Below are 24,284 nucleotides of genomic sequence, written 5' to 3'. Positions count from 1 at the left end.
TATTCTAATTCTGATCATATCTAAATTTAGTGGGTAGATATGGATTTTAGTGAACGTTGTACGCTCTGATGATGGGTACTTTGCACTTTTTTCAGATGGTATCGCACAGCCCAGAGAAGCATAGCATAATAAAGAATGTCTCATTTGCTGAAAATTAAAACAAATTAAATAAAAATGCAGAGAACAAAATGGCACACACTAATAAATACCTCCAAAGTTATAGCAGCAATTAATGCCACGTGCACACTGATAGTTCGTGTTCTAATATTGCTCAGGCAAAAATAATGGAAAATAAATGATGTGATGCGTTTCTGTCATTTGTATACCATTACACATAGAGGAGACTGGGCTAGGTGGAAACATTTTCTACATATGTCCTTTGCCTGGGTTGCACCGGTCCAAGCAGGTAGACTAATAACCCCACTGAAAGTCCTTGTTGGGGTTCACACACGCATCCATAAAGAAATATCTAGCTCTTAATAGGAAGGCTAAATGTTGGGTATCTTTTTCGCGTTGCTATGGTCCCTGGCAGTGTTCCAAAGATTTTTAGCCTCAGTACATTGAAACAAGAGCTAACTATATGATCTACAAACAGAACAGATTTTAGATTCCTTAGATGCTACCCACTTAAACTGTAGAGTATGTTGAAAGACACAAGTAGTCAACCATTTAAGACTTACATGTTTGAACTATCTATTTTAACGTGCATTACCTGAGCCCAACTGCCTTCTTCAGAGTCCTTAAGGATTGCAAGAAAGTACAGTTAATAAAAATAAGAAAAGTGAGATCATATGGATTATTAAATATAAGTATAAATAATGGTTATTTATGAATACAATTGTAATAACAAACTGCAGTTAAATGAAAATGCATGAAGTTGTGTATTTGAATTTCAAGACTAAATGATTTTTTTCAAAATCAAATACTCTCTACCTTTCAATCTTTTGTGAAAGTTGTGTAAATACTATTACATTTTTAAGCCAGGAATGTCACATTCTTCCACGACAAGCATCTTCAACTCACACCTATTACATACATGTCCCATCTAACTTGCTTATATCAGTATAAATCAACAATCTCAGGGTGCCGTGAATGATTTTTTCAAACTAAAAAAAAATGCGCATGCATGACATATCATCCAATATTCTGGAAATAATCCCAAATTGTCATTCAATTCTCTAGAATTTTTACTTGTCTGAGTTATCCCAATTGGTTTTCAAAAAGCCTCGAGTAAAAAGTTAAATACTTAAGAATTCAGGTTCTGTGAATCATGTATAATATTGGCAACTTCCTCAAATTTGCTTAAATAAAAAGGTTCTGGGCACTACAAATAAGTAGAATCTACCATTTCTTTGACTGTGATGTTACACGAGTAAATATACTCCCAATAGGCAAATTTGATTTAAATTACATTCTGAAGGAAGGAAAAGGGTTTGAGTGGATGCTTACATTGCAGAGTAGAAAATGAACGATGATTTGGATCTCCATTCCAAATGTGAACACTCGTATACTATAGCATCCCATTTACAATATTTAGTTATAGTGCCGCAGAACAATGCTTGCAATGAAATTTAAATTCATGGTGCTAGGCCGTTTGGTTATTAACTGAAGTTTGTTGGAACTACAGCAATACAACTTCTTTAACATTTCCCAACGTTTTAGAACTGATTGATTTTGATCAATGAAAACTTTTTTACAGAAAATATTTACAGAATGACAAGTATATAACTGCATGTTATTTACATTATCATCTAGAAAGGTTAGATAACTATCAACAGTATTTGTTCTTAGATAACACAGATTCGCTAGCCTCAGCTGATGGTATCAGAGAAATGGCAGCAACAGCAATCTTTGTTGAGGATATTGGTGGAGTTCTTTTAGGACTACTGGACAAAATTCCTCAGATTATAGTTAAAACCAGATTTTGGAACAATTTGGTGTCCAATCCGTACCCAAAAAAATAAATCAAAGTATTTTGATCCTTGATCTGAGAGTGAATCTGTTGAAACTTTGAGAAAAAAAAATCACAGATAACAGTTCAAATGTTGTCAGTGCATATGCACTGGACTGATATGCATTTTGTCCCAATCAATTAAACAAATCCTTACAATTAGGCAGAACATTTTACGTCCTGAAAATACTCCGGGTAGTTAACAATTTATGAGTGACCTTTGAAAGGCAGTCAGATTGATAAGCATGACAATAACAAGTACTCAAAAATGTCACATTGAGAAAAATAACCCCAATGTGGACTGAGAGGTAAATATTGAACAAGGTCCTTGGATACCTTCATTTTTCAGAGTGTCCTGGAACAAATCATGGCGATAATGATAAAGAGACATCAGTAACAAAACAAAAAGAAAATGAAGAGAAAATTTTAAGGAATAAAGATAGATGCGCAAGTGGGCATTATAGATTAAAATCAGAATAAATAGGAAATTACAAGAAGTGACTGAAATGAGATTGAAATAAAAGTGAAATGAGAATGAAACGAAAAGACAAACTAGCATTGGAATCAATGAACTTGAGGGCAAGTCCACACTTTTATTCCTTTCAGTGGCATCAAAACACTGAACCTGAGGCATGTTCAGAAGTTAGGGGAGAGACAGATGATTGGTGCGGAACAAACCCACTTGCATGATTTATTTTAAAGTCCCAGGAAAAAAAAGGACAAAAAAACACTTGAAAACTTTTAATAAACTCAAATAATTGTACACAATATATAGTTTACCCTATACTCACCATGATCCCTCACAGCCATTTATTTCCATTCAAATGGAAAGAGGTGCAGCACTTGCATGTTTGGGTTCTATTGTTCATCTCAATGAGGAATCTAATGTTTAAGTACCGGTACTGAGTTGTGCAGAAGGTAGCAGGAGAATTGGATAGGACAAAGGGAATATCTGTGATGGGTGAGGCCAGTAATAATATAGTAGTCTTTAGCTTGCACAAAATGCACATGATTTAGTGTGCTTGTATTGTTTAATATGGCGTTCACATAAATTGTTAGTTACTGAGAACGAGCAGTATATTGCCTGATCAAGGAATGGTCACTGTAACAACTATGCGAGAGATGAACTATGGAAACAGTGTAGTTGAACTGAGCAATGGTACTGAGAGACGACAAAGATGCTATTTTCTGACTAAATGCATCAGGATTGGATTTGTCAGCAGATGGCCAGATAGTCTCCAACACTGATTAAAGGAATAAACAAAAATACATTAAGTACAGTTGTAAAATGCAACGGGTAAACAGTTATGTAAAACCTTGGCTTGCTGGAGAGAGAGGCAGAGTGAGCGAGGCAGAGCAAGAGGGCGAGCTCAAAGCACATGCTTGGGCCTGACTGCTTGTTTGCAGTAGCCTGTTCTTTGACTTTACAAGAACGTATACATTTGTTCACCTGAGATTTAGATTACACAGTATACATACAGCAATGAAAAATAAATGGCATAAGAGCAAAACAGCAAAATGGTGCAAGATTGCAGTGTAAAAGCTGAATGATGCAAAACAATATTAAAGTACAATAATAGAATAACCAAATTAGATAGTTAAATAGTAAGAGCACGTGGCAATACCTCGGGGAGGCATAAAAAAGTGGTGATTGGTTCAGAAGTTGACTAGCTATGGGGAAAGTGTTCTGAAATTTGCCTGTCTGAGCCTACAAAATCCTGTATTTTCTATCAGATGGTAGAAGAGGGAAAAGAGTCAAGAGAGTTTTATTGTCATATGTACCGAAATGCAACTGTTAAATTCTTACTTGCAGCAGCACAACAGGTTTGTAAACACAGTACTCAATAGATAATATAATGAACAAACATTAAAAAAGTTTCAATTAAAAAAAAACTATAGAGTGTAATAAACAAAACAAAACTCAAAGTCCATAATGCAATCAAGGCAATTCAAAGTTTAGTTAGAGTTCGTAGTGTTTGATAGCCTGATGGTCCGAGGGAAGAAGCTGTTCCTGAACTTGGATGTTGCAGTTTTCAGACTCCTAAACCTTCTTCCCGATGGCAGGAGTAAAATGAGTGTACCCAAGGTAGTGTTGTGCTTAACGATGCGGTGTTACTGTGTCTTTTATAAATCCCTTCGATGGTGGAGAGGTCAGTATCTGTGATGGACTGACCAATGCTCACCATCGTTTGTAATCTCCTGTGTTCCTTGGCGTTCGAGTTGCCGAACCAAGGCATGACGGAACCAGTCAATATATACCTTTTGAAGTACAAGTGAGTATTCATCGACATTCCAAATCCCCTCAATCTTGTAAGGAAATAAAGGCATTGATGGGCTTTCACTATGATTGCGTTAATGTGCTGGTTCCATCTCTGGGTTCAGAGATATGCACGCCCAGCAACTTGAAGTTGTTGACTCTCTCCACCACCGATGAAGACAGGTTTGTAGATCCTTGGACTGCCTCTTCTAAAGTCAACAATCAGTTCCTTTCTTTTACTGATGTTGGGAGCAAGGTTGTTATTCTGGCTCCAATCGATCAGATGATCGATCTTCTTCCTATACACTGACTCACTGGTATCCATAATTCATCCAACAATGGTGGTTTCATCAACTAATTTAAAATGAATTGGAACTGCATCTGCTATAAAGTCAAAGAGTGAGCAGAGCAGGATGCTGAGCACACAGCTTTGAGGTGCTCCTGTGCTGATGGTTATTGAGGAGGAAGTGTTGTTGCCAAATCATACCGATTGTGTTCTATTAGTGAGGAAGTTGAGGATCCAGTTGCAAAGGGATGCACAGAGACTCAGATTACTGAGGTCCGTAACAAGTTCAGAGGGGATGATGGTGTTAAACACTGAGCTGTAGTCTATGAACAACGTCCTGACTTATGTGTTTTTATTGTCCAAGTGGTCCAGTGCGGAGTGGAAAACCTGCGAGATTGCATCCCCTGTTGATCTATTGTGGCTGTAGGCAAATTGTGGTGGGTTCAGGTTCTTGCTGAGGTAGGAGTTGATATGTGCCATAACAACCCTCGCAAAAAGGTTCATCACCACAGACGTTGGTGCCACAGGTTGGTAATCATTGAAGCATGTTACCTTACTCTTCTTGGGCGTAGGTTGTTGTCCTGATACATTGAGACAAGATTCTCAATTTCTTTCCTTTAAACTGTCTAATTGTGGTAGATCCAGCCCACAACAGTGGTATCATCGACAAACTTAAAGATCGTGTTGGCGTTGGACACACAGCTATGGGTGTACAGCGATTAGATCAAAGGTCAAAGCAAAGAACATTATGAGGGAACCAATGTTGTTTTGCCAGGGTGTTGGAAAGGTCATGACTCATTTGAACCGATAGAGATTGCCAGTTGTGAAGTTCAGAAGCCATTTGCAGTGGGAGGACCCATGGCCAAGGTTCAGAACTTTAAGGATGAGTTTATATGATATTATGGTGTTGAAGGCTGAGTCAATCAATGTCATCATTACAGCAGAAATGACCAGCTCTGATGCAGACAGAAAACTATTGATGGAGAATTTGATAATGAAACTCAAAAGCAGCATCATGCTTAGATAGGAGGTGAGAAGCTATTTACCCAAGCTCATTTTAACAGTGAAAAAGTCACAATTAGATAGATTAGAGTGGTGGTAGGATGGAGAATTAAAGTGGTAGGCAATCTGGGTGATGCCTGTATGGTCATGACTAGTTGCCCAAAGAGTCGTACCTTTTGCTGGACGCCGTTGGATTTACAACATGTTGAAAATTTTCGGCCACCTGCTGCGACTATGACGGGTGCCGACAGTCACAGGTAATTGTGTACGTGGGACATGCCCATTAGAATCACTTCCCTGCTGAATGTCTTTCCTGTCATTTGAGGATCTAAACATTTTTTCCAGGTGAGGCAGTGATTCACTTGTGCTTATTTTAATCTGGAACATTTGGTATTCACAGTGCAGTCTAAAACAAATGCAGATTGGATGGTTGCTTTGCAGAGCACCTTACCTTAAAAACCTCATTTCCATGTTTTACATTAAGTCCAACAACACTATGCTAGATGCAATTTTGAAAGCATCCACATCAATTGGTGAAACCTATTTTTTGGGGGAATTTTAGGCATCCCTTTGCAAACAGACATTCTTAACTGTGCTCGGATAACACAACAGTACTTCCAGATACCCTTCAATTATCAACTATTAAATATATCAAATGTGTTAAATATTCAAAACAGTACAATTTCTATGTTCTATTTTGTTATGTGTAATATAAAACTCCACATTGTGATAATAAATTAGATGCTGAGGCTATACAGTAGCAAACATTTAGTTGCTTGAATCTGCATAAACACATATATAGCAGTTCATTTGAATTATCTTTTCACATTACTTTTAACCAGATTTTAAATGTATGCAGTGGCATGCTTTGTACATCTGCACTTGTTCCAAGAGTGTTAGAAAATCATTGCTATGCAGTGAAAGCCAAGATGAGGTTACATCTTCCTGTGACAGATTTGCAGTGTTTTGAAGCTCAAGCTGTGAGTAATAATGTTTGTACGCAAATGGAAGTAGCGGAGGTGGGGTCTGGGAGGAGATGCACGGATTATTCGTAGGAGGATTTTATTTGTTGGTGCATTGGTTCATACAATAGCCCTTGATATATCATTTTTAAAAAGTTGTAAGCTAGTACAATGACTATATTAAACATTACATTATGAATGCAATATATTGAGGCATACAGCACAGAAACAGGCTAAAAACGAATCTTCTCTGTGTGTATATGATCCATTTCACTCCTTTCTCTGTATATTCATGTGACCATCTAAAAGCCTCTTAAATGTCACTATCATATCTGATTCCAGCACAACCCATGGCAGCACACTACAGGCATCCACCAATCTGTGTAAAAGAAACTTGCCCTGCAGATCTCCTTTAAACATTTCTCCTCTGATCTTAAAGCTATGTTCTCTCGTCTTTCATATTTCCACTCTGGGAAAAAGTTTCTGGATGTCTACCCTGGCTATGTCCCTCATAATTTTATCTGCTTCCATCAGGCCTCCCCTCAACCTCTGAAGCTCCAGAGAAAACAATCCAACTTTGGCCAACCACTCCTTACAGCTTATACCCTTGAATCGAAGCAGCATTCAGGTAAGCCTTTTCTGTGCCCTCTCCAAATCTTCCAAAGCCTCTACACCGTCCCTGTAGTGAGGCGACCAAAACATAGAACATACAACAGCACATGAACGGACCCTTCAGCCCACAATGTTTGTGCTGAACATGATGCTTAGTGAAACTGATCTCATCTGCCTGCACATGTTCAATAACCCTCCATTCCCTGCATTTCCATGTACCTATCCAAAAGCCTCTTAAATGTCATGATTGTATCTGCCTCCACCAGTCCCTTTGGCAACGTGTTCCAGACCCTCACCACGCTTTGTGTAAACAAACTTGCATCGCACATCTCTGTTAAACCTTCCCCCTTAGTCTGAAGAAGAGTCTTGACCCGAAACGTTGCCTATTTCCTTCGCTCCATAGATGCTGCCTCACCCGCTGAGTTTCTCTAGCATTTTTGTCTACCTTCAATTTTCAAGCATCTGCAGTTCCTTCTTAAACACCCCTCACTTTATTGTTGTGCCCTCTAGTGTTGGACAGTTCCACCTTGGGGAAAAGATTCTGACTGTCTACCCTATCTAAGCCACTCATAATTTTATATACTTCTAATCAAGTCCCCTCAACTCTCTAATCCAGGCAGCATTCTGGTAAACCTCCTCTGCACCCTCTCCAAAGCCTCCACATCATTCCTGCAATAGGGTGACTAGAACTACACACAATACTCCGGATGCATCCTAACCAAAGTATCTATAGAGCTGCATTATGACTTCCAGACTCTTATATTCAATTCCCCTAACAAACATACCATATGGCTTCTTTACCACCTTATCTACTTGTGCTGCCACTTTTAGTGAGCTATGAACTTGGACTCCACGATTCCCGTGCACATCAATGCTGTGAAGGGTCTTGCCATTAACTGTATCCTCTCTCATTGCATTCAACCACCCAAACTGCAAATCTTTAAACTTCAGTTTAAATTCCATCTTCCATTTCTCTGCCCATTTCTGCAGCTGATCCATATCATCTCACTGTATCTTCTGACAGCATTTCTCACAGTCTGGAACTCCTCCAATGTTGGTATCGTCAGCAAACCTACTCGCCAACCCATCGACATTTACATCCAAGTCACTTATTTATTTCAGAAACAAGAGGTCCCAGAACATATCCCTGTGAAACACCTCTAGTTACTGAGGACCAGCTAGAATAAGTGCTGTCGTCTTTGGTAAGATCATGATCATTTTGGCCAAAGTACTATTGCAACAATATGAATTGTTACTAAAAGCAATAATCTGTAGACATGCTGTGTCAGCTAACATATTCACAGACAACATGGAAATGATTCACCCTGTGGCCCTTATGCTTGATGCCACTTCATCTTTTTTTCTCCAAAATGCTAATTTATTTGCTGCTTGCTCTGACATTCTCAGAAAAAAAAATTTGTGTTTCAGATATTCAGCCATGACCATTTTTTAACAAATTATTACCATGAAGTATCAAACATAACATTTTTGCTCTCTGTAATGCACTGAAATAGATGTATAAAATCTGCTTTTTTGAATCTGTATTCAACTTTATTAAAAATATTTAAACTTTTAAGAAATAATTTTGCATTGCCACATAACAAATAGATGGGCAGAAGCAAATCTTTCCCATCTGTGCAATGACAGATGCAAATAATTTGTACACCATGTTGCAATGGCCTGCTGAGCTCTTATATCCTCTTCCACCTACTCCTATTTCCTGCAGGGCTCACCTTTAAGGGGCGAACTCTGCAATGCAAAGTGAAGTTGCCATTTCTTTTTACTGCCACTACATTATGTATCAGTGACACTTTTGCCAAAAATGCAAAATCATTTAAACGCTCAGTCACGCTCATTTTTGATCCTCCAGCTCTGCTTTATATTTAACCCAGAGAACATTTAGAAAAAGAATTGGCAAAACTATCAAATACAATACAATAAAATGCCAATGTTTAAAAATGAATGATATTCAGATTATTAAGAAAACAGGCAGAAAATTGTTGTAAGGACAGTTTTACCTTAAATTTCAAACCGTTATCCAAATCGTGAACTAAAAAATAGCAAATTTCTTGAACTATTTCTGCTTCAAAGAAATTAAATCTCAAATGTGTAGCAAAGGCATGGTGTTTTTTCCCTGCACCTTTAGTGGATGACCACCCATTCTATTTGGAGCCGATACAACCAGTACAGCCGTGAGTACAAATAAGCACAGCAGCATGGTGATTGGGGGTGGGGTTTCCCGGTGGAGCTGAGAGGATGCCGATTTTGTCCCGCTTCCCCATTATACTTTCAACTAGAAGATAGACACAAAAAGCTGGTATGACTCAACGGGACAGGCAGCCTCTCTGGAGAGAAGGAATGGGTGACGTTTCAGGTCAAGACCCTTCTTCAGACTAGGTTCAATTACTGAAGAACAAAAAGCTTGGAGCAGGCCTGCTGTTTCAGATTGAAATCAAGCACAGCTCTGTTCTGTGTTTCATTGTAACATGGCACACCCATGACTCACCCGACTTGCTATACCACCTGAGGATTTGTCCATTACTTGTACGGGCTCTACGGAATCCTCAGGCAAGGGGGAACATCTTGACGTCTGCTTTTTGATCAACATTGGGATGTGCTAATGTGATGGTCTGAGCTCACTTCTGCTCCCCTGATCCGGAATGCCTTGTCACAAAAAGTCATCCCTTATATGTATCATAGGAATTCACCTCAACCATTTACAAAGATGTTGCCAGGACTTGAGGGCCTGGGCTATAAGAAGATGTTAGGCAGGCTAGGCCTTTATTCCTTGGAGTGCATGAGGCTAAGGACTGATCTTATAGAGGTGTATAAAATCATGTGGGATAGATAGATGAATGCACAGAGTCTTTAACGCAGAGTGGTGGAATCAAGAACCGGAGGACATAAGTGTAAGATTAGAGGGGAAAGATTTAATAGGAACCTGAGGGGCAACCTTTTCACAGGTTGCATATATAAAATGAGCTGTTGGAGGGGTCAGTTGAGGCAGGTACTATAACAACATTTACAAGACAGTTGGACAATTACATGGATAGGAAAGGTTTGAGGGATATAGGCCATACGCGGGCAAGTGGGACTAGCGTGGATGCAGCATCTTGGTCGGTATGGGCAGGTTGGGCTGGAGGGCCTGTTTCCATGCTGTATGACTAACCATCTTGTGGTGGTCCTTATACCACCCAAAACCAATACCAAGATGGTAATGGATGAATTATACTTGATCATGAAATCTGTTGAGTTGGCAAATCCTGCTGGATTATTCATCATCCCCATCATCTCCATCAATCAAGTAAACTTCTGAAACAAATTACTATCATCATGTCCCCTGTCACACACAAGGTGTTAATATTTTGGATCAATGCTATACTACCATCAAGTACATTTAGTGCTCTATCGCCCTTATTTCGGCCAGTTAGATCATCATCGGAGCTGCTCCTGTCAGCTTACAGACACAGATTGAAGCACGAGGCAACAACAACGAATGTAATACAGCAGTGGCCTCAGGAGACTGAGGATCTGCTCGCTTGAAATGGTGGACAGGGACGAGACTACTTCATCCAGCCTGAATGAGTATAACAGTTGTCATTAAGAAATGTGTTAACAACTGCATTCTGATTAAGACAATTAGGTTCTATCCTTTCCAGGAATCTGAGATGAATTGAGTCATTAATTGTCATATGTACTGGCAACAAAATAATGAAATTTTTATTTGCTGCAGCTTAACAGGCATGTTAATGCAATAACACACAGATAATCAATAAATTAATAACTGTAATGCTAGGTAACCATAATAGTGCAAATCTGAAATCTGTAGTGCAACCAAAGACGGTCCACCAAAGATCATAATTGCTGAGGCAGGGTTAGTATTGTGCATGAGGCAGGGTTAGTGTTGTGCAACGCTGAAGAGTTTGCTGGTTGGTGGGAAGAAGCTGTTCTTGAGTATTGTGGTCAGTTAGTTAGATAGAGCTCTTAGGGATAGCGGAGTTAAGGGATATGGAGAGAAGGCAGGAACGGGGTACTGATTGTGGATGATAAGCCATGATCACACTGAATGGCGATGCTGGCTCGAAGGGCCGAATTGCCTACTTCTGCACTTATTGTCTATTGTTTTCAGGCTGCTGTACCTGCTTCCCACTGGTAGTAGTGAAATAGTGTGGCCAGGATGGTGTGGGTTTTTGATGATATTGACTGCCTTTTTGAGGCAATGCCTCCTATAGATTCCTTTCTATCACACTCTTGAACCAAACATCTCTTTCACACCGCTTCTCGGTGGTGCTGTCATGTATTCTTATGTTTAACTATTTCATTCAGTTATTTTCTTATTGCACTTCCGTAATTATTTTGCACTACTTTAGATTGCACTACAATCTTTGCACCATTCTACTGTTTTTCCATTAATTGTCTTATTTATCATTATTGCATACAGTTTAATCTATGAACCGTGAATAAGGAAGTTTATTGCACACTGGTATATATTACAATAAACTAATCCAAATAAAAATCTTAAATCATTTTAGATCGATAAAGATCAAGCTCTAGTCACGTATTGTATTACAGTGGCATTTATTCCACAGTCGTTGAATTGTAATGGACACTTTCTTCCAGTGGTACTCCTGCTACTCACAACTTACGCAAATTCAGTGCGGGTTCATCTAAATTGGGAGGAACTGGGGCAGAGGTGGGGAGCTCAGATAGCTGTGGGGGTTCAAGGTCCAGGGTCAACAGTGGTAATGAAAGTTAGCTGGAGCAGTATGCAAATGTTACCGTCTTTCTCTCCTATCTCTTCAGGGACACCAGGCTGACCTTCATACAACCATTCCCGATGCCATAACCTAGATATCAATATAATAGTCACTACCACCATATCAAAATGAGCGTGGATTGAAATTTCGTTTTCAGTTTTCCTCCTAATCAAAATAATTCAGCATTTCATCTTTTGAGGTGAATAATCTTCTCTGAGAAAACTGTGGGATCCCAAGCAGAAGCAGGGAACAGGAAATAATAGTGAGGAAATGGGAAACAGGCGTATGAATCAGGGATGGGGAAGGGACAGCAGCTGGAGCCAAGGTAGCAGGAATGCATTCCATAAAATCCATCATCCACATGGTTTTTGCCCGAGCTTAACACTCTTTGATGCATTGCTCCATCAGCTTTGATAATGCAGCACAGTGCCATGTCAGACATGGTGCAATCAATGCTGGCAGGAACTTGCAAGGGCCCAGTCACCATCAGCATATGGCCATGGCACATCTCAAGCACCTTCTCCCATCCTACAAGCTTTTAATACAAAACTAGACCAAGTGCAGACCCGTTGGGTCTGTTCCCCCAATGTGCGGTTGTGGGGGGGGGGAGGCGGCATGCAGCGTCACACACACTAACTATCCCCCCCCCCCCTCCCCGCACTCATGCTAATTACCACCCTTGATATTATATTAATATTATTAATTTGCTCCTTTTACCCCATAACCACCCTATCTACTGACGCATAGCCCCCAACTTGTAGTCACATCTAGAGAGGGGGGGGGGGGGGGGGGCGGGGTTAGAGAGTGAGGGCAGAGAGAGAAGGAGCAGAGACAGAGAGAGAGACAGAGACACAGAGAGAGGGGCAAGAGGGATGGGGGGTGGAGAGGAGGAGAAGAGGGAGGGTGGGTGAGGGGGGAATGGTGGGGGAGGAGGGGAGGAGAGAGAGAGGGTGAGAGTGAGGGGGAGAGAGAGGGGGTGCTGAGAGGGGGGAGAGGTGGGGAGCAGGGACAGGGAGGGAGGGGGGAGGGTGGAGGGAAGAGGGTAGGGGGTGTGGAGGGGAGGGGGTTTAGGGGAGGGAGGAGAGAGGGGGAGGAGAGAGGGGAGAGGAGAGAGGGGGAGGAGAGAGGGGGGGAGCAGAGAGGGGGGAGGAGAGAGGGGGGAGGAGAGAGGGGGATGAGAGAGAGGGGATGAGCGAGGGGGAGAGATGGGGGGAGAGAGTGGGGGAGGAGAGAGGGGGAGGAGAGAGGGGGGAGGAGAGAGGGGGGAGGAGAGAGGGGGGAGGAGAGAGGGGGGAGGAGAGAGGGGGGAGGAGAGAGGGGGGAGAGGAGGGGGGGAGAGGAGAGGGGGGGGAGAGAGGGGGAGAGGAGAGAGGGGGGAGGAGAGAGGGGGGAGGATAGAGGGGGAGGAGAGAGGGGGGAGGAGAGAGGGGGAGGAGAGAGGGGGGAGGGGGGGAGAGAGGGTGTGCTGAGAGGGGGGTGAGGTGAGGTGGGAGCAGGGAGGGGGAGGGAGGGTGGAGGGAAGGGGGTAGGGGTGTGTGGAGGGAGGGGGGTTTAGGGGAGGGACGGTGGGGAGAGGGGGGGAGAGAGGGGGGAGGGGGGGGAGAGGAGAGAGGGGGGAGAGAGAAGAGGAGGGAGGAGGGGGGGGAGAGAGGAGGGGGGGAGAGGAGAGGGGAGGGGAGAGGGGGGGAGAGAGAGGAGGGGAGAGAGAGGAGGGGAGAGAGAGAGAAAGGGAGAGAGACGGGGGAGAGAGAGAGAAAGAGAGAGGGATAGGGAGGGGAGAGAGAGGAGGGGAGAGAGAGGAGGGGAGAGAGAGGAGGGGAGAGAGAGGAGGGGAGAGAGAGAGAGAGGGTGCTTTTTTACTTCAACCCAAACAACCATTTGCAGGCAGTGCTTTTTTCCTCAAACTAACCATATTTTCATTTTCAAACCACATTATGGGTACTCACAGCTGTGGAGACATTTGTTCAGTGTTATTCAGAGCTCTGATTGAGGCACACCACTTGCAGAGACTGATTGAGGCACACAACTTGCAGAGACTGATTGAGGCACATCACTTCCTGGTTTTATAGTCCCTCCCCCTCCCTCCAGCAGGGGCAGCAGAGAGAATGGGGAATTTTGTAAAAACATTAATATCTCTGTCATTTTTCATCGACGGGAAAAATCCTCGGCACACATGTGGCGGAGGGGGGCTCTGAGCGAGGTAGCCAAAAATGACGACCGTAGGTGGCGGCGTTCTCTCGGAAATCGCAGCACAGAAGGCCAAAAGCGGTCAAGAACAGAGATTTAGTAATATAGATGACAGTGGTGTTTGAGATAATAATAATTGAAATATTACATTGATTGTGTCTACCAAGAGCTTTCTGTGCCATAAAACCTTCAAGTGGACAGGTTCAGAACAAGTCTCATCTGTAAATTTAGACTGGTGTTAAGAGATTTGTAACCACATTTGACCTACTTTCTCATTTGGAAAAATAATTAGTAATTCCTAATTGTTCAACACAAAATAAATTCTGAGAACTTTCCTGGATTAAGATGTTTTGAGTGATAATAAAATAATTAGCAGAACATAAATAAATGGTGAATCATGGTGACATATAGTAGAACATTACATGTGATTACAATAACCATATTACATTATTAATATGGATTGAAAGGATTTCACTTTCAGATCAAATTGCAAACACATAAAAATGTGCTAGAGAGGGTAAAACTATGACAAATGTAAATTTTACATAGAAATTGTTTTATTATTCTTCCATTTGAAATATTTTGGAGAAATTTACTTCCTATTTTATAACAACATAACTGCGTGAAACAGAATAACTCAGACAAATGGTAGAATTACAGAGAAATTTAAATAGTTTATAGTAAATCTCTTTATCTTCTTTTAGAATCATAACAGCATTCTTACTAACCTTTCCCTACGCAAAGAGAAATTAAGATTACAGCAGTCGAGGATATTGCATGATTTTTCTTAATGTATGATTATTTAATTAATGTTATGAAGAGTGCATTAGCGAATGTATATTTAATTATAAATTACAAATTAAAGATATTTGGAAATTAAGCATGCCAGAAGTGAATTGAGCCATATCAAAATTAAATCGGCATTAATGTAAAAGAGCAATAAAGAGGAGACTAACCATTCTTGTAGCAGATGTTAAATTTTCCATTTCCTCATGAGTCACCCAGACATTTCCTGAGGGCTATTTATAAAGCCCACAGAGAACCAATGTCAATCCAGGTGAGGCAAGCAGTGATAAAGAAGAACATAAAAAACATAAGAAATAGAAGCAGGAATAGGCCACATGGCCCACGGAGCCTGCTCTCCCCTTCACTAAGATCACAATTGATCCTCTAACTCAATTTATTTTGATTCTATTAGTTTCCAAAATCTTTTGAAATCAGTGCTGAGTCTGAACATTTACAGCCTCCGGGAGAGTAAATATTTTTTTCCTCATCTCAGTCCTAAATTACTGACCCTTTACCTTGACAACCTCATGAATCCATAATCTCCAGCTAAAGAGGCTTTTAAAATCTACCTATTAACCACATCAATATTCGACATGGTTAAATATATTAACTCAGATTCTTCCAAGTATTGGCCAACACCACTCAAACTTTCCTCACTGGTGGATCAATCCTGCACCATTTTTAAGGCAAATAGACAATCAAAATTGCACCCAGACACAGATTGGGTTGGGTTTTCGTGAAAGCACTATTAAATTGCAGCAAGACATTTTTTTAATCACTTCCTTTGCAGTAAAAACTAACATACTATTCACATTTTTAATGCCTTGATGTATTGCCTGTTAGCTTAATGTCTTATAAATCATACACCAGATCTAGTTTATCACCATTTTAAAAAAAGTTTTTTCTACTCTTCTTTTCAAATGAGATAATCTACATTTTACTCCATCTGCTACCTGCTTGCCCACCTACATCATCTGACTATATCTCTTTACAGATTTCCTGCATCCGCCTCACAGTTCGTCTTCCCACGTAGGTACATTCTGCCCTTTCGTCTCAGTCATGAATGCAGAGCGTTAAGAGCTAGCGGCCTCATACTGAGCCATGTGGTATATCATTTACAATGTTGCCAATCTGAAAAAGCTTATTATCCCGCATCTACTTTCTGCCTTATAATCAGATCTTTGTTGGTATATTTCTGCAATCCTATTTTACACGTCAATCTATTGTGCAGCATTTTATGAAATATCCAATTGTTATGTACATTGGTATTCTCCTATCTATCCTGCATCTCTTTGATTTGTCACTATTTCCCATTCATTACATGTCTCATCACATTATGATTTTCTAAGTGCATCTTTGTTATGGATTATAGTAACTTCCTGACAATTAATGATTTACTTGTCTATTGTTTCCCACTTTCCCCCTCTTTCAGTATTTATGTATTTATTTAAGATTCAAAATTTTTCACTTGTGGAAAATCATTATTAATACATCCATCAAAACTGTAGCCAACTGTTTAGAATCCTAAAAAGCTGATCTGAGGAGGGGTTAGTTATTAGTTCAATTAATTTATTTAGTATATTTTCTTTATTAATATTAATTACTTTTAAGTTATTCAAAAATCTTCATTTTTGGTTCTCTACTGTCTGTTTACTTTACACCGACAGAAATTTTTTTTTCTTAATGCCCAACACTGAAGTATTTTACTCTAAAGAACTCAAATATTTACATGTTATGCACTGTTGGGAACATTTTTTTGTAAAGGCTGTATTAGTGAATTTGTTGGATATATGTACTAAACAGGAAGTCTGTGGAATTCTCTGCCTCAGAGGGTGGTGGAGGCAGGTTCTCTGGATGCTTTCAAGAGAGAGCTAGATAGGGCTCTTAAAAATAGCGGAGTCAGGGGATATGGGGAGAAGGCAGGAACGGGGTACTGATTGGGGATGATCAGCCATGATCACATTGAATGGCGGTGCTTGCTCGAAGGGCCAAATGGCCTACTCCTGCACCTATTGTCTATTATCTAATTCAATAAGTATGAACAAATAAATAAAATTGAATCCTAATTAAAAAATATATATTTTATAAGACATTTGTTTGCAAACATAATATTAGAATTTAGCTACAGTATAAATGTTCCTCAAATGGTACGGAGAGCTAGCATTAGAAATAACACAAAAAACTGGCTTGAGAAACTAAGAATGTAATAAATAAGAGATAATAAATCTTTAAGTAAAGTCAAGGAGGATTAGAGGGGAGCTGAGGAAAGATTGTTTTTTTTATCTATGAGGGATGGGGGTTTCCGGAGCTCACCGACTGAAATTATAGGAGGCAAAAAAGCTCACTATATTTAAAATTCACCTGGATGAACACTTGAAGAGCTGTGACCTACGATGTTTTATATATATAAGCTGTTGCTGCTGCTTGAGTTTTTTTTTCTCCCTCAATTTATTCCCAGTTGAAAGCACTGACAGATGATATGCTAATGTAGTATAACAGGGATAAGGAGTTGCAAAATATACTGATATGCCTTCCTTATTTTTGGGGAAAGTGGCTAATTTCAGTTTTAATCTCCTATTGCTTTATTTTGTTGACTGCATACAACAGTTAGGCACTGAAATCAATCAGCCATACTTAGAATCCATACTCGAGTATTGATGTGACTTACTAATCTTGACCTAATTTAGAATACATACGAAAACAACCAAATAATTTAAAAACAAATTGCAAACACATGTTAGCGATAGGACATATTAAAAGTAGAGATTAATGTGATAATATAGAAACATAATGAACATTTGTGGTTTGTACTAGTTTTGGCACAAACAAAATGAAGAATTCATACAAGAAGCAAACTGTGATAAAACTATGCATGCATTATTACAGTTGGAATAACATACCAAAAATGATGAAACAGCAGGTTAACATACATAATATAAATTTATGATTAAAAACAATAGTTATACCGTCAGCAAAAACCAGGAATAATAATTAAAGTTAAAATTTATAATACAAAAGATATTTCACGGGATTTAGAGATTTACAACAATCAGTGTGTTATATATTTTATCAATTATGATATTTAAGACACAATTTAAATGAAAATGATATAAGAAGTGTTATACAGTCAATGAAATGGTTGTTTTATTTGATGTAGTATGTTCTTAGAGTTACGGCAAAACTACTTATGTATTCATAACATCTGAATATATTTTCTGTGTATAATGGTTTACTCTCTTGATTTGCACTGAAACCAATAACTAAATACATAAATGACATAGAAAAAACAAAGGAGGCCCTGGCGCGGGGGAGGGGGAAGGATGGGGCGAGAATAAAGGAGGATCCGGCAGGTGTGGACCACTGTGGGGGGGGGGGAGTAACAAGGGTGGTCCTGGTGCGGGTAACTTTGTAACTCTATCTGTGCCCTTTGTGTGATGACTGTTTGCATACCTTGGGCATGCAAGCATAGAATTTCACTGTGATAATAAAGTATTCAAGTATTAAATTCAATTCAATTGAATAGTTTAGAAATAGCCAAAAGATGAAATATGATTTAAAATGAAAGTAGCATGTAAACCAAACCTGATAAATTGCGAGAACTTTATTCACATGTTAAATCCTTCAATTTGATTATATCTTGGTTATTCATTCCCTGATATGTGTTATACGATATATACTGTCAACATGCAAGTGTGAAGATAAGACAGTTAAAAGTTATGACAAATGTTACTCACTGTTCTTGATGTTGGAGGTGCTGATGGACTTGTTAGTGATACCATTTCTTGAATCGCTAGTCTGAGTTTCAACCGGTGAAGAGGGTTGCTGATTCCTATTTCCCTTTGAATCTCAGTATCAGACAAGGCCGACATAATGGCTCCACTCTTCACGTTTGCCCGGCAAGCAGCCACGTACCAAGCAGGCATTCCAAGCCACAGCTGTACACAGCAATAAAACACGATTCTCTTATTAACAAGGTTGTTCAAGTATATCTAAATGTTGCCAGAATCGCAAAGCAAACAGGTGGGTATAATTTTGAAAATGACTGGAGCCTCATCATAATTACATTCAATTAAAATATTGATGTAACATATTTAATACTTAATAATCAGCAATTTGTTTGTTAAAAGAACATGATAAATAGAAGCAGGACCTCTTCCCTGCTCCACCATTCAATAAGATCATGGTTGATCTTTACTTCAGTACGGCTTTCCTGTACTAACACTGCATCATGCAACTCTTTTGGCCTCAAACATATTCAGTCTGCTATTTAGCAAATGAGTCTCCACTGCCCTTCCTGGCAGAGAATTTGAAAGATTCACAACCCACTAAATGAAGAATGTTCTTCTCGTTCTGTTCTGAATGACTGATTCCTTATTTTCAGACAGTAACTCCTAGTTCTGGACACCCAGGCAAAGGAAAAATCATCCATGCACCTACCTGTACTGTTCTTTACCATTGGATGTGCTGATACAATTTCTTGAATTGCCAGTTGAATTGTTAGTGATACTCTTTGTAAGTTTAAATTAGCTCATCTCTCATTTCTTTAACCTCAGAATTGAGTACTTGCGTGTAATTACTTCTCATATGGTAAACCAATCATCCCAGGAATCGCTAATAAACTTTAATTTAATTCCATAAACTGTAAGTATATGCTTCCCTAGACCACTTGTGCACACAATATTTGGACTCCTAAAGTTTGAAGAAGAGTTAGACTCTTGTACGTTAAATTACAGTAAATCACATACAATGTCATCTAAATCTGGCTAAATGTCGACTCCTTTCAAATCCTCACCATTTAAAAATGCTTTTTTTCTTTTTTTCTACCCTGAATTCAACTTGAGTGCATGAATTATATATTTTTAAAATATTGTCTTCCATCTGTCTTGATTTAACTTGTCTTTATCTCTCTGTAGCTTGTCTGGATTCTTCCCAATGCCTTTCAGATTTTCATTATCAGCAAACTCAGATGAATTATAGTCAATCCCCACTTCCAAATCATTGATATAGATTGTTTTCTTCCTCTTATGCAATCCCTTTGAATAGAGGATGATTTGCTTCCAGTCTACTTTTATGAATCCTAAAATGGATCATAAGGCTAATGTGGGAACTGTAGACTTTTCCATGGATTGGGATTGGGAATTAGTTATATGATGGGCAGGTGGGCAGTTCACCATCCACTGGTTATGTAAAATGTTTGTATGCTTATGAAGCATGGCTTTGAAGTTCACACTACCGTCTAAATGCTCCTTCTCCACTTTGCCCAGTCATGGTCAAAGGTTGCGAGATCCCAACAGACAGCAGCGATGTTGCACTTTCTCAAAATAAGCTTTGAGAAGCTTTGATATGGCATTAAAATGGGTTTTTTGGTCTAACTGTCTCTGCCAGCCACGGTACTTATCTAGATTAGTCGTATTTACCCCCAATAGATCTGTATGCCCTGGCTAATCAAATGCTTGACTAGATGCTTCTTAAATGTTGTGCCTTCCATCACCTTTTTATGCAGCAAATTCTAGATTTTAACTTCTCTGGATGAAATAAATATTCTCCTCAGATCCCATCCTTGAAGTTTGTCTTCAGTTCATTTAGTGAACATCAGCCATGACAGTTTATCAACAGAAAGATAGCAACATTGGTGTCTATGTAAAATATTCCAAATACACCTGGACAAGTCAACCAATGTAGCTGTCTGCTTCCAAGCCAACATTTCAATAGAGGCTCTATTACATGATATAATTTATGTCGGGCAGGCCACATCGATCGCACATCTAACTACAAAGTCTATTTTGAGCTCTGTCATGGCAAAGGGTTACCAGATGTAGAGAGGGGAAAATTCTGACATATTTGGAATGCTGAATCTCTCAGTTTACTCCATGTTTGAACTCCACATGGAGCGCAGATTGGGAGTCACGCCTTGATGAGATAACCATACTGGGGAATTTGCCACTCGGATCTGGTTTGCCAGGTGAGGAGGGGGCTGTGGATTCCCCAGCAGGATCAAAAACAAGACCTGTCAAAGGGCAGGTGAGCTTCTAGCGAGCCAACGGCCATCCACACTTCAGTAGAAGTTGCGATCACAGTCATACATCGCATTGTAAGGAATGATGATAAAGCACACGCACCAAAATCCTATATTTCCAGCGGCGGAAGTCCGCAGGAACTGGAGGACAGAGATGTGTGGTGCGTCCGTCATCGTTCCCGTCGGAAATCAGCACCACTGCGTCGCTAATGTTTTCAACGATGATGAATGAATGAAAGTTATTGATATGGTTGTTAATGTTCTGAGTTAACTTGTTTTTTTTTAAATCATTGTAATTATGTTTTCCATGTCATTAGTTTTCCAATGTCTCAGTAGATAAGAAATATTTAAAACTATGTAAAACCATTTCAGCTTTTACACCCAGCATTGCTGGTTGTGAAATGCCGTCAGGAGTATTGAGTTCTTGGGTCTCCTCATCGAGCCACCCAAGGTCCCCATCACTGACCAAACTTACTGCTGGAGCCTAGGAGGCAGAAGCCCACTGAGATAAGTGTCCACATTCAGCCTCCATGTCAGGCTGAGGAACAAATGGGAATGGGGGGTAAACAGGCATCGATTCTGGAGACATGTATAAATCTTGCATGATCCATCCACGACTCTGGATGTATACCAATCAAACATCCAAAAATGGTGCAGAATGTATAGACATTTCTGGTATAAAATGTTACCAGTGCAGAGTGCATTTTGAGAGCTTGCTGAGTGTTCTATCACCTTAAATTAATAATAGAAACATGGGTGCAGGAGTAGGCCATTTTGCCCTTCGAGCCAGCACCGCCATTCAATATGATCATGCCTGATCATCCGAAATCTGTACCCCATTCCTGCTTTCTCCCCATATCTCTTGATTCCGTCCGCCCTAAGAGCTATATCTAACCTCTTATATAATCATACAACCTGAATAATTTTATACCACAAGTGAATTGGTTCACCTGACAGACACACTTATTGCTAGTGACACAAATTTATAACATTATCCCTGTAGAAAAAAAAACTTGAATAATGAAAAGCAAAGCTATCATGTAAACCTTTATCTGATTGTGTAAACTGTTATTCAGCTGACTATACGTATTCATTCTTTGGATGAGTCGTGAATTGTTTACATACAGAAACAACAAAGATAAAACTCTTTTACCTCAAGCCATGCTACTACTGTTGGTCCATCCCACTGTGCAAATGGCAAACCTTTTCTCCGGGCTTCTTCTAATAATTCATGTCTGTAAAATACAAGCTATATTGAAATGGACATCTTCACTAGGTATTAATCTTAAATCATCAACGTAAGCATAATCTTCTATATGAGTACAAAATGGGATAAAACAAATCAGCAACTGGTTTAAACCTTGGGAAATTTTCTTTTTTTGTCACAATGTTTGCATTTAATGCATCTTCATTAAATAAGATTTTCTTTTGGTTAATACTTACTTTTTCTTCAATCTTCTGTCTTTTTCTGCTTGTGTTCCTAATTTGCCCAATCCAAGGGAATCTTGGTTACTCATTTCTGCATCAAATATACCTGCTGAAAGGAAGTGTGTGTTTAAGGTAAAATGAACAGAATTAACAAACCACTTTGCAAATATGCAGAAAGAATTAAGTCATACTTCTCTTTTTTTCCAGTTCATTTTGTGTTTGTCAATATAGGGGCTGCAAGTTAGTTTCAAAATCTGCCCTCAATAACAACAGATTCATTGAAGTATTGTTTTCAATTAATATGTTAAACACACAGCAATTATGTGACTGGAGGATCAATTGAAATGTGAGTTAGCCAGTGATTGTAAAAAAACAAAAAAACAGAGTTTTGTTTGAGGATGTTGGATAAAATCAGAACTTGGATGAAAATGATTGCGGTAATATCATTAGATAATGTGCATATCAGTTATTAACAAAAGAACTTTCATAATTTATTAGCTCTATTTGTAAACTTATGAATAGCAAACCAAGGTAGGACAAAAATAGGGTTTGTAATGAAAAAAAAAGCCCACTAGCTTGCAATCACTCACCCAGGCCATTCAAGTGGATAACAAAAATAATGCGGATGCAGAGTGGATAAAAGGTTCGCTTTCCTAGAAGAGATTCAGGACTGAAATGGAGTCTTATATGGAATAAAACCATAGTAATTTAAGACCATCTATTATTATATAAAACTCTGTGTGGGTGTGTTTCTGACTTGTGGCTGCCAGCCTTTGATTCGTTGCCACGCCAACGTCAGACGCAGAAACGCCCAGATTTTTTCCATTTCGGTAGAGATTTCACTTTTCATTCCAAGTATCCACTCCTGATTAAATTTTGTCGTGTTTATGTACACATTTTTAATAAAATCCTTCTAACCCACCCCCCCAAAATTTCCAAAAAAACTGCTCTCACCCATAACATGTTGGTGAACGTTCAATCGTGTGATGTCACAATGCAACGTTCCATCGTGTGATGTCACAATGCCCAATGCTCACAGATGTCCAATCGGAATGGGTCCATTTACATATGCCTTTGCAGCAGCCCCAGCCCCTCCCACCCACCCCCGCAGCCTGTGTCGAAGTGCGTCATCATGTGTGTGGGAATAGAGAAAGAGGATTGGGGGTGATAGGGAATGGGGAACAGATGGACTGTCCCTACCCTTCCCCCTTCCACTCTCCCTCCCCACTATTTCCCCTCTCTCCCCCCACCCCTCTCCCCCTCCCTCCACACTCTTCCCCCTCCCTCCCCTACCCCATCTCCCTCCTCCCCCACACATATCTCCCCCTCCCTCATCCCTCTCTCCCCCTCCCCCATCCCTCTCTCCCCCTCCCCATCCCTCTCTCCACCCCTTCTCCATCTCCCTCTCCTCGCCCCTCTACCTCTCCTCCCCCTCCTCCCACCCCATCCCTCTCTCCCCCACCCCCCTTCCCTCTCCCCCCTTCCCTCCCCCACCCCTTCCCTCTCTCCCTCACCCCCTTCTGTCCCCCACCCCTTCCCTCTCTCCCCCCCTTCCCCCTCCCCACTCTTCCCCCTCCATTCACACTCTTCCCCCTCTACCCCCTACCCCATCTCCCTCCTCGCCTTCCTCCCCTCTCCCCCACACCTCTCTCCCCCTCCCCCACCTCTCTCCTCCCCCTCTCCATCTCCCTCTCCTTCTCCTCCCCCTCCTCCCACCCCCATCCCTCCCTCCCCCACCCCACTTCCCTCTCTACCCCACCCCCTTCCCTCTCTCCCCCGCCCCCTTCCCCTACCCCTCTGTCCCTCTTCCACCACTCCCCCTACCCCTCCCTCCCCACTACCACTTCTCTCCCCCTTACCCCACACCTCTCCCTCTCCGTCCCCCACCCCTCTCTCTAGAATGTAATAAAAACTCTTGCCTACCTTAGAGCTTTGCAACATCCCTTTAACTCAGAAACCTGATCCTGTTAGGATTTCCTATCTTTACAGGTTAGCACAAGAGCAAGGTTAAAGATGAAAATAACATAATTTAGGATGTTA

At 40.4% G+C, this 24,284-nt stretch overlaps 1 protein-coding gene across 10 annotated transcripts in view; it reads right to left on the bottom strand.

Annotated features, from left to right (window-relative positions):
* ppfia2 (PTPRF interacting protein alpha 2) overlaps positions 1 to 24,284 on the bottom strand; it is a 311,096-nt gene that overhangs the window by 32,337 nt on the left and 254,475 nt on the right. For 3 of the 10 annotated variants that reach the window (XR_004414887.1, XM_033038206.1, XM_033038209.1), the window contains 5 exons: positions 22,260 to 22,353; positions 21,970 to 22,051; positions 18,535 to 18,735; positions 14,971 to 15,033; positions 713 to 739 (listed from right to left, as the gene is read on the bottom strand). Coding sequence is in view for 9 of the 10 variants with exons in the window: in XM_033038206.1 (XP_032894097.1) it covers positions 713 to 739; positions 14,971 to 15,033; positions 18,535 to 18,735; positions 21,970 to 22,051; positions 22,260 to 22,353 (467 nt within the window). In the remaining variant the exon portion in view is untranslated. The remainder of the gene's footprint in view (positions 1 to 712; positions 740 to 14,970; positions 15,034 to 18,534; positions 18,736 to 21,969; positions 22,052 to 22,259; positions 22,354 to 24,284) is intronic. The other 7 variants (XM_033038210.1, XM_033038214.1, XM_033038212.1 and 4 more) reach the window with 5 other exon arrangements.

This window comes from Amblyraja radiata, chromosome 19 (genome assembly GCF_010909765.2).
Source record: "Amblyraja radiata isolate CabotCenter1 chromosome 19, sAmbRad1.1.pri, whole genome shotgun sequence".
In the NCBI taxonomy this organism is placed as follows: Eukaryota; Metazoa; Chordata; class Chondrichthyes; order Rajiformes; family Rajidae; genus Amblyraja; species Amblyraja radiata.
The sequence above is the reverse complement of the archived record's forward strand: the minus strand, read 5'-3'. Positions and strand labels throughout refer to the sequence as shown.